Source organism: Salarias fasciatus, chromosome 1, assembly GCF_902148845.1.
Source record: "Salarias fasciatus chromosome 1, fSalaFa1.1, whole genome shotgun sequence".
Taxonomy (NCBI): Eukaryota; Metazoa; Chordata; class Actinopteri; order Blenniiformes; family Blenniidae; genus Salarias; species Salarias fasciatus.
In genome coordinates this window covers 24,954,841-24,966,231 of record NC_043745.1, presented here as the reverse complement: position 1 = coordinate 24,966,231, position 11,391 = coordinate 24,954,841, and the positions used below count along the sequence as shown (strand labels likewise).

At 42.7% G+C, this 11,391-nt stretch overlaps 1 protein-coding gene across 1 annotated transcript; it reads left to right on the top strand.

The window, feature by feature from the left end:
* Positions 1 to 994: 994 nt before the first annotated feature.
* On the top strand, positions 995 to 9,348 carry tmem276b (transmembrane protein 276b). The gene is made up of 4 exons (XM_030088255.1): positions 995 to 1,676; positions 4,498 to 4,611; positions 8,069 to 8,206; positions 8,468 to 9,348. The coding sequence occupies exons 1-4, from the start codon at positions 1,289 to 1,291 to the stop codon at positions 8,713 to 8,715; spliced, it is 888 nt and encodes a 295-aa protein (XP_029944115.1). The 5' UTR covers positions 995 to 1,288; the 3' UTR covers positions 8,716 to 9,348.
* The last annotated feature ends 2,043 nt before the right edge of the window (positions 9,349 to 11,391 follow it).

Here is an 11,391-nt window from a genome sequence, read left to right as displayed (position 1 = left end):
TTGACTGTGAAAATGCTGTATATTCTTATATACTTAATTCTGACAAACACCAACAGTTTGGATCACAGTGGTCCTGTCTTCAGATCCTTGCACAGGCTTCCTTTCATACAAATAATTTATATTCTTTTTTAATTATACTGCTGGCCTACAAATCTATCAGTGTTTTAGGGCCAAAATACATCTCTGTGTAATGTGTAATGTCATGAACCATTCAGACCTCTCAGACCATCTGGATCAAACCTGCTTTTTGTTCCCTGAGTCAGAATCAAACATGCAGAAACTGCTTTTATTTGTATATTTATTTATTTATTTTTGGCACTAAATATTTGAAACAAACTTCCAGAAACCTGCACTTTGTAGTTTTTTAAAACAAGACTGAAAACCTTTACTGCTTTTCAAGTTAAGCAACTATTTATTTGATGTTGAAGTTGATCCAGAAAAAATCTCATATTTTTTTAATGTTGTAATTGGTTTGATGTTCTGTATCTATGTTTTTCTTTTTTCTTTTGAAATGTATTTCTATTCTCTATTCTTTCCACCTTTCTGTTTGCTCTATTTGTTCATGTGATGCTGCCTTTACAAATCATTGTGTCAACTGGTGTCCTTTATCCCTGCTCAATCTAATGTTGAAACATGGAACAGCTGTAGAATTGACTCTTTTTTTTTTTTTTTTGCACTATAATGTGGCACTCATGTGGACCATGTGGTTCACTTAAACTGCATGGCAACCACTTTTGCTCTGATGGTGTAAAATAACTAGACAAAGAAGGAAGGTTTACTACTAATAGAAAACCTTTCTAGTTATATTATATATGAGTCATTACAGATGTGTTTTCCTCTTTTAAATTTAAAAAAGTGACCATTCAGGCATCACTTTCCTGCCTGCTCCCCATCCTGCAACATCCTGGAGGAGAGAGAGCGAAACTACATCCCAGCATCCTGCCCCCCTCCTCCTCCTCCTCCTCCTCCTCCCCCTCCTCCTCCTGCTCTCCTCCTCCTCCTCTCAGCGTTGGTCGCCATCCATCCCCTCTCCTCCTCCTGTACCATAACAGATGGTGGGAACAACATTGCATCCACCGGGTACCACAACAATAGAGCTCAGCATCCCGTGCAGACGCCGCCGGCCTTGCAGCATCATGCTCCCGGTGCTGGAGCGCGCGAGGCAGTGAGTGCCGTGGTGATTGATCTCACACGGTACCGACACCACCGCCGCCGCCGCCGCCGCCGCCACGGCCACGGAGGAGGAAGCTTCCTGCGTCTGTTCGGGGCTCTCCATCGAGAGGGGAAGATGGCCGCGATGAAAATATTAACGGGCACCGGGCTCTTCTTGGCGTTCTGCGCGCTGGGGCTGCTCGCCATGGCGATCTGCACCGACTACTGGTACGAGACCGACGCCAGGCGGCACCGGGAGAGGTGCAAGACGTACGGCAACAAGCGGAACATCTACATTTCCAACCACAACCTGCCCCTCCAGATGCCTCCGAAGAGCCTGGAGACGAGGAGAGGCAGCGGCCCGGAGGCTGCTCCCCTCATCCGGGGGAAGCGGCACTTTCTGACCGCCGCGTCCGCCATGGAGTCCCACTGCAGCCGCCAGTTCAACTCCACCGTGTCGGGGCTGTGGAGGAAGTGTCACCGGGAGGGGTTCGACCTGGAGACCGACGACCTCATTGATAAAGGTAAACAGGGGCAGCTGGGGATGGAGGGATGGAGGGATGGAGGGAGGGGGAGGGGGGCAGCGGGGGGGTTCGAGCGGCGGCGGGCCGTGATGCTGAGAGATGATGAGCTCACGCGACACAAACACAGGAGCACCACAGGCCGCTCACGTCCACTTTACATGTCGACAGAAAAACAAACAAAAAAGCCCAACACATTCACTGCTTTTTTTTTCTCCTCCCCCCCCACCCCTCCAAGACCATTCTCTCATCCCCGGCAGCAGTCTGGCCTCATTTCCAGTCACGGCTCTGTGAAGGATGTGGTTGGAATGCTGGGCCACATGCTCAGGCATCCATCCCTCCACAACAATGAGAAACCATATTTCAGGCCTCAGTACCTGATCCAGGCTCAGCTCGTGATGGAGCTCAGCAGATGTACAACAAAAGAGGTGCAATTCCTGTGAAAAAAAAGCATGCCTTGCATATGTAATTTCACAAATGCCACATAGATGGATTTTATCTTCCAAGAACAGACCCTGTGTGAATTGTCAAAAACAACACGTAGACGCTGTATCCGTCTCTGTCTGATCGCACATGCTGTTGTCTCCCTACCAGAAAATGGATCTGGCTTTTTTTTTTTTTTTTTTTTAATGTGCTCAGCTTAACCACTGAAATCTGCATAAAAGCTAATAGACGATATCAAATGTGAAACACTACAGCGGTCTGTTTTTGTTTGACTAACTGTACCTCTGCGTCCCGCTGAAGCTCTCCTTGATGCAAAAACACACCACTCCTGTGCAATCACTCCACCTCATGTAACCTTTTTAAACAGTGACAGAGGTGTTTCAGTCCAGCATGCAGGCTGCATGTCAGGATTTTTACATTAAAATAGAAATGCACATGCATCTCAGCATGTTTGCTGAAAAGCTGTTGTTTTCAAACCGTGTCATAATAATATTGTAACAATCTGCACTCGGATTTTAGCCAAATGTTCCTACATTAAGTGTACTCACTCATTACTTATATTTAAAATGTACTTAACTAACTTTGATGGTCTTCCAGATATTCAGTGAGTGTTTTTTTTGTATAATTAGGTTTTACTATGTTTTTTATTTAAATAAGTTAAATCAACGATTAAGTGTATCTTTAATAAGCAAATGTTCATGTTTTTTTAAACTTTCACACTTAAATTGACTCTATGAGATCCAGTTTTAATACTCATAATAACCACATAAATGCTGAGTGTCTTTTCACAGATACTGTGTGATCATTCTGATAGTATGAAAGAGGCAACTGGATTTTTTTGGAGGAAGAATTAGAAGCTGTTTTGCTTCTTATCTGAAAGATTTCTTCTGTTTGGTTTGGTTTTGACTTCAGTATTTATGCTGCAATTTCAGGTGGGTGCATCAAAAGTGCAGTCTGAGCAAAGGAATAATAGAAATAATAAAAATATAGTATAATATAGTCGTACAGTTTACATGCAGAAATGTCAAAATACTCCAGCAGTGAGCCAACATATTATTCATAAGACATGATCTCGCCCAATAAAACGAAGTCATAATGAAATGAGATGTCAGCTATTATTCAGATGTAAAGTTACCTTAATTAAACCCTGTCAGTGTAAACAGTGAAGGAGCAGCTGTTATGTAATACAATTTACCAAAATAAGTCAAATTGTAATATAAAAGCTGCAAAAAGTGACTGGTAGATGTGTCTCCTTAGGATCATTAATTCTGACTAGGATGTGGCGTCTCATCACTGATATGTTGCTAAATAAATGCTTGGAGTTCTGAACACATTTGTTCAGAGTTCACAGTGTGTCAGGTGTCAATCTTTGACCAGTGAGCTGTTTGAAACAGCAGTTTGTTTGTTTTTTTTGTTTTAAGACTTTCAGCATGTGGCAACACAAAATTATCTCAGTTGGCACGAGTTTGAAATCCAAATCCAGCAGTTAGTTTAACAGAGGTTTTAACGCCTCATTTAGATAAGTAGACCTTCCCTCAGATTAAAAGAGATCTGCTGGGTGACGGCGGTTTGGTTTGTCCCACTTCATCAGAAGGCTGAGAGGAAGAGGCGGGGAGATGCCAGTCAGTCTCTGTCTGTAGACTCCCACAATGTCCCGAGAAGAGCTCCAATCAAGCAGCATCATTAAGATAATCTGTGTGAATCTACCACAGGTGCACGAGGCATTGAAAGGTTTGCCAAGCAGCCACCAGCCTCTGCTGAAACCTAAACATGTGCAGAATTACGTCTAATTGAAGATGCATTGAAAGCAGGCAGGTATGGTATTCTGCACATTGGCTCTGCAGTAATGAAGCCTGCCGGGAGATCATATACTTACAAAACACACACCTTGATGTGAAAACAAGCCTGTTTGGTTGTAACCTTGGATGTTGTTAACAAAGTGCATTCAAATCAAAGTCTACAGCATCAAACATATGAACAAAACAACTTTAAATTCAACAAAAAAAAAAGGAACAAAGACAGAGGGATCCCACAGAAGTTTAAAGAACTGTCAACACACGTACTGTCAACCGTTAGGAAATTTGGCCATAAGAAGAAAATCCGTTTCGTTGGCTCCAGTGAGAGATTCGCAACACCGTTGAGTGCTCCCTGCTGTAATCATTCATTTTGATTCCGTACCCTTCCTCGATGACGAATGCTTTGGGAAAACAGAGCTAATGAGGTTAGTGTGGAGAGTTAAGAGCCAGTAAAGGTGAAAATGAATCAGAAGTTTTCCCTCTGAATGTTTAATCAGTCTTCTTTGCCGGCTCTCTCACAGATTTAAATCAAAGATGTTTTCGCTTTTTGATCGTAACTGTCGACAACTCGATGCTTTGTCCAGGTGTGATCGACAGATGCACCCCAGTCAAGTATCACTACTCTTCGTCCATCCTGCCGCGGAATTTACCCGTCAACATCACAAAGACTATACGCCAGGACGAGTGGCACGCACTCCGTAAGTCACAAAGTTCTTGTGTCATTGGTGTGTGTTAATCCTCCTTCAGCTTCAGTGTCTCCAACCAACAGATGCAACAGACTGCTCAGCAATGCAGAGAAATGACAGGAAGTCGAAGTGATGTTCCTCTTCTAGAACCAGAGGTTTTATTGACAGAACATGTGTTGGTGAACCATGAGGCAATGGAAATACAACAATCTAAGAATACATGAGGATTCGGAGTGTGGGTGCAGCAGGCTGCTCAGGTGGGGCAGCCGAGGTGGAGCGGGGGTCTGTGGCTTCAGTGTGTCAACTGCTGTCATGAGGATCGACTGACACGTGACCCTTGACCTTATCGTGAAGCACGGGAGTGCCGACTCATCACTCCTAAAAGTAAAACAGAGCGCCACAGGAAGCCATTCCTCACTGTGTCCTTTGGTTTTTTTAATCAAATACTCAGTTAAGGCTGTCATTTTTTTCACAGGAAGATCTGATTGTTTTATTATATCAACTGTCTTTCTGCTGAAAACAGCTGTGTGAGAAACTCACAACCCCAGACAGGAACACAATCACAATACTTTAATGAACTTCAAGAGAAATAAGTGGTGATAAAGACCATTAATTCAAAATAATGTATATAATAAACAAGAACATTAACATAAGGGTGGAGCTGATAAAGAGACACTAATTTCCTTCTGAAAGTGGTGGAAAGTGAAAGCACAGCTTTCTGAGGCATTTATTGAATTCATAGAAATACCGGTATGTTTGCTTTTTTGTGATTTCTGACTCGTGTGAATCCTTTGTTTTGGTCAAAATTCATCCACAGGAGTCTCGTCATATCTTCTACCAAATTGTGAATTCAAAACACTAATATAAAAAAGGAAAAAAGAAAAAAACACACACACTTTTTGAGGAATTGAAGCAGTTTCCAGAGAATAAATTAATCTTGTACGAGATAGGACCTGCTGATTGGTTCAAGAGAATAATGTAAAAACCTTCTCTCCTCCCAATGTGAAACTACATCCTAAATGTGTCATTGTTTCAGAGTTTTAATCTCTCTGACAGATATGGTTACAGCTCAACGAATGTCAAGGAGAGGATGTATACCATACCTTCCTCTCGTTAGACGTGTAGGTTTTTAAACATACCTTACGTCATCCGCTGGTGTCAGTTCTGTCTAATAATAAGCTGCATGAACACAGAGATGTGAGGATCATTATCTGTATCTGAACACTGCCTTTTTCATTCTATCATAAACTTTTAGAAAATGTGAAATATTCTATACGCATATTCTAGATAGATAGATAGATAGATAGATAGATAGATAGATAGATAGATAGATAGATAGATAGAGTGCAGTTCCTTGTTATTCTCCAGTTCACCATTTGACTTTCAAGGACATTTTTTTCATCACCAGTGAAAGATTTTAATGGGATTATCTCCTCCGTCCATACCTTCGTTTGGTTCCTCTCTACACTGGAGTCTTTCATCTGCCGTCACAGCAGCAGAGGAGTCTCTTATCATATTAGCAGCCTCGCTCTCGCTGGTTACCTGCTGATTGCTGAATTGTTTAAAAGGTTTCGCCACGCTTCTCGGCCTGGCTGCTCTCTCATGTTTGAATACACGGCTGACCTGAGAAGCCCCCATTCCCCCCCCCCCCCCCCTTCCACTGATGACCGCAGGTTATTGGGTCATCGCTGCTGAGAAGCTGCTGAGTTTTATAATGGTTCATCTGAGAACTTCAGGTCAGGCAGATCAGTGTCCTCCTTTAAAATGTGGCTGTTAAAGCTCGGGCAGGCCTGTGTGCGGAGAGGAAGAGTCAGAGGCTTGTTCGGCCTTGGACTGCATCGGTCCTGATGTTCAGTGTGATGTACGAGTTCTCGTTCAGCCTCTAGGTGTGTTGATTCATAGCCAGTGCGAGTGTCGTAACGTGTTGACAGCACCGCTATGTTCACTGGACTCACGTTAATTCACTGCTGTTACAGATTCTGCTTTGGAATCGTCTTATTTTATCCTTTGAACATGCAATTACCATCGATGTGGAACATTACGGCTTCTTTCTTCACTGGGATTTATGAGATGTTTATGATTTAGGAGTAATTTCCTTTTGTGATTGGAATAGCTGGTGCAGTTCCTCCTCTTATTGAGCGCACAGCTGGACAAAGAATGAAAGTCAAATCAGACATATTTTTTTAAAAAATGAACATGCCAGGCTTTATTAAGACCTATTGTCTCCTCAGCTTCATTTTGAACATAAATTTGAATAATGTTGCATGTCCAGAACACGGACAGCAGGCAGCACACCTGCAGCCACCGGTTTCACTTTGTTGAGCCACTGAATGTATGTCAATGATTCTTTTATACAGATAATGGTAGGAGGAATACCAGTTAAATCTCTTCACAATAAATCAGCATCAGTGTGAACAACTATCTAACACATATATGTCAATCTAATATACTTAATTCACAGATATGAAGTGAACTGTTTGGCGAATGGAGGCGCTCGCTCATGATTTCGCTCTGTGATACTGAGGATTGAACGTCTGTTGCCGTCAATCTGAGCAGAGCTGCTCGTTCCTGATGTGTGTTAGAGTAGCTTACTCCTGCAGTCTTTGCCTGTGAAAATGTTGTGGATGTGCCGCACATTTCCCCCCGTAATGATGGAAGCTGTTTCACCAGCAGATCAGTGTTTTGAAATGTGGGTGAGGAGCCGCTAACGCTCAGGCACTGGGAGTGAAAGTCACTCTGCTAACTCTAAGACGACATGCAACACATACTTAGTCTGACGCTCGGCAGCATATTCTGGTTCATGTCAGACTTTGATGTTGGAAATTCCAAATAAAACGATTTGGGCTTTCAGAGGCATCAAAAAATATTATAGCAACGGTGTTACTTTGAAAGTGGAAGTCAGAAACGAAGGTCGTTCAATAGCTTACTCCTTGAATTTTATCCTTAAATATTTATTTTAATACTATAAATGTGAATTCTAAACTCCAATCATCCCTTTTTCAGTCATGTTTCCTTGAACAGTAATGAAGCCTGTCGGGAAAAGAATCATCCTCCTCCAATTCCCTCACTCATCGCACTCTAAATAGCGACAGAACGCAGTTTAACGAGGCACAGAAACTCCAAAGTGCTCACATTGTTCACAGTGGGAGTGTGGGTTTCTCTGTTCCAAAGGACTGATATTACCGTGATTCTTTCTTATTGAGATCCTGTTTTCATTTCACAATATGGTCAAAAGTTCAGTGTCTGAATCCTGCTCAAATATTAGTACAAAGGTTAAAGGTGGAAACTGAACTTTATTTGTCCCTTGAAGGGTGCTTTGTGTGCAACAGTTAATTTTGTCATTCCGGCTTTTATTCCCGCATTAAAACCCATTAATCGCCGCGTTAAGTGATGGGTTTTTTTTTTGTCTCGTCGTTGGGCGCCGGCGAGTCGCTCTTCCCCCCTGTGATGTTTTCGCCTCTGTTTGCAGATTTAAGAAGAATGACGGCTGGCTTTGTGGGCATGGCCGTGTCCATCATTCTTTTTGGCTGGATCATTGGAGTGCTGGGATGCTGCCAGCAGCATGACCTCATGCAATATGTAGCTGGGCTACTCTTTCTCATGGGAGGTACTGTGAAAGCACATATGCACACACACACACACACACACACACACGCACGCACACGCACACACACTCGCATGCAGACTAAATCCGGTTTAATTCAATGTCTGTGTTTAGTTGGTGGCGGCTGAGAGCGTCTCCTGGTTAACAGTGCGAGCAGATCAATGTCCTGCAGTAACACGATTCCAGTCTCCAGCCTGATGTAGGAATTTAATAATCGATCAGGAACCATTTTAAATGACTTGCTCCTCTCTCATCCTCTCGCAGGAACGTGCTGCATCATCTCCTTGTGCACATGTGTGGCAGGAATCAACTTCGAGTTGTCCCGCTACCCCCGCTACATGTACGGCCTCCCCGAAGACATTAGCCATGGCTATGGCTGGTCCATGTTCTGTGCCTGGGGGGGCCTGGGCCTCACGTTGCTGGCCGGCTTCCTCTGCACCCTGGCCCCCTCCCTGAGCACGCCCACCCGCACGACGCCCCACAAGCCCAGGCAGGAGAACGGCACCGTGTGACAGAGGCGCGGCGACGCGGCCGACCCACCGAACGCACAAAGCCACACACCCTTCCAACCTTGATGTTTGACTCTGGAACAGTTTTTTGTCTGATCACCCGTCTCACGACACCTTCGACATCCTCCATCCTCCCCTTCCAGTGTTCAGTGTGCCTGAGTTGTGGCAGAGGGGGCCAAAAAAAAAGAAAAAAAAAGCAAACGCCTCCTGATCTTGTACGTCTGTGAGGGACCTCCAGGACCACCGAGTTCACCACCTGCAGTACCGTCTGACTGGGCCGCGGCTCTCATAGCACAAATAAGACATTCCTTTTTATTCGGTTCTGATTTTGGACATCATCTAAAGGTGACTGTTTTCTCTGCAGAGAATTTGTCTTCAAATGGTGCTCTCTTTACACACACACACACTTACACATATATATATATATATACACACACACACACGCGCGCGCACACACACACACTCATCTTTCCACACATGCCCAGTTACTCCGGATGAATCATGGGCAAAATCATCCAAAAGGAACAAACACACAAACATCAGGCCAGAGCATCCTGTCAGCATTCCTCTTTCAGTCAAGTGATGTGTGCTGTGTTATTGTTTGTAATGAAAAAAAGAAAAAAAAAAACAAAAGAAAATGAAAAAAAAAAGAGAAAATATTCTGGCGCTGACTGCCCATTGCTTATCTTTAGTGTAGCACACTAACTGATATCAGACCCCCGGGGGTAGACGACTGCGGCCTATAATGGATCCAGCAGTGTGGTCAGTACGATAAAACACAGAGAAGTAAATTTGCTTCAAAAAGCAAATTGTTTGATGCTTCTTTCAAGATTTTAATATGTACAAATGCATCTCTCTGTAGATCCAGATCATCTCGTTTGTGTGAAGTAGACTTTGAATAAGAATGTTTGTTTTCTCTTTGTTCTGAGGTAATGAAGGCTGACAGTATGGAGAGGATAAAGACTGGAATTAACAACCTGAAGGGATTTCTGTGGTATCAAATGAAACAAAACAAACAGAAAAGAAAGCATCAAAACGCAGCAGCAGCTGAGCCGAGGCTTCACGCTGCTCTGACTGAACCAGTCGTTTGCACACAGCCGAATCACAAACTGACCAGAGTCAAACATGCAGCCAAACCGAAGAGGAAGTATTTGATCGCTCTATTGTTTACCAATGACGTTGGTCAGCTTTTCTTTGTGTAATACTCTGAATACAAGTAGGTTAAGCAATTTTCTTAGGGAAAAAAAAAAAAAAAACAGAAGCAATTTTCTGTGAAGCGACTAGAAACACAAGCACAAGCTGTGCTACAAATCCTCATCTGCACAGCGACAGTGACGGAGCAGCGTCGGGCTCTGGCTGCGAGCCAGCATCGCCATATCATGTCCTGAAATGTGACTCCGTCGACGAGCAAATAAACAGAACGTGGAGTAAAATCTATGTGGCAGATGCCGTTCACACAATCGACTGCATATTTTAAGTGTAGGAGCTCATTACTCTCAGTGCTTTTATATTATTGTTTAACCGTTATTGAATGGTCATCTTAGAAAACAACAAACCCCAAAGTTCAAAATCTGTGTAGCATCTTTAAAACTGTGATCACAAAAGCTTGCAGTTTGATCAATTACTGGTTGATAAAACACATTTTGTATTAGTTAAAAACGTGCTTTCTTTAAAAAAAGGCTCACTGTACACGGTGTACAAGAGAAACACAGCCGCTGTTCAATTTTTTTATTAGTTTCTTACTTCAGTGATTAAATTTTTGGATCAAAAATACTTCCAAATCTAGTGTACAAAAAAAAAAGCACAAAGGGTAATTTGATATTGGTCATTGAGCTGTATTACAGAAACAAACTGTTTACTCATTTTGTAGTTTGATTGTTCTGATTCACGCAAAGTATGACAGAATGAAACGTACCTAAAAAAGATGAAAAAAGCCATGATAAATGGTTTGCTTTTTCAACGGCATTTTAATGGATGCCAACATACAACAGTTATGACACATTCTTCCCACAAAGATGTTTTTAAAAACAACCAACTAACAAAAAGAAAACAACTTGCACACCAGGTTTGTGCTGGGTTACAAAACGGTGTTTCACAGGATGCAATATGAAGCGTAAGTAAGAGGTTGTGAAAGCAGGATTGCAGGACTTCAGTTTGTTTGTGTGAAAATGACTCACAGCAGCCAGTTGTTTCTGTTTTGAAAATGTGATTTTTATTCTCAGTTACTAGGGTCAATTTCCTTTGAGACGATAAACTTCACAACAAGTTCATGATACCAGAATATTACAGCCATGTGTGATGAAGTTTTTATAAGTGTTGATTGCCTGAGATGAATCATGAGCTACTCTATCAACTATGTCAATTAACTTTCTTAGAGAGAGAAAAAAAAAAAAGGTGTTATAATGTGTTAACAACACTGTGTGTGGCGTTCGGTCCTTTCACCATCACCATTGATGAGGAATTTAAAACTGAGGCATGATTGAAAACTGTATAATCAGTGTCTTGTTGAATCTTTGCACTTTGCTGCGTCTCATGAAAAGTCAGTGAAGTCGGAAGCGGATGACGTTAATACATTCGTATGTTTGCGAGGTCCCGTGCGGGAGCAAAGAAGATGATCAGAGTAGGTAACAAGCGCCTTGTTGTGTCTTTTACAAAGAGACTCGGGTTTTATCCCACGTC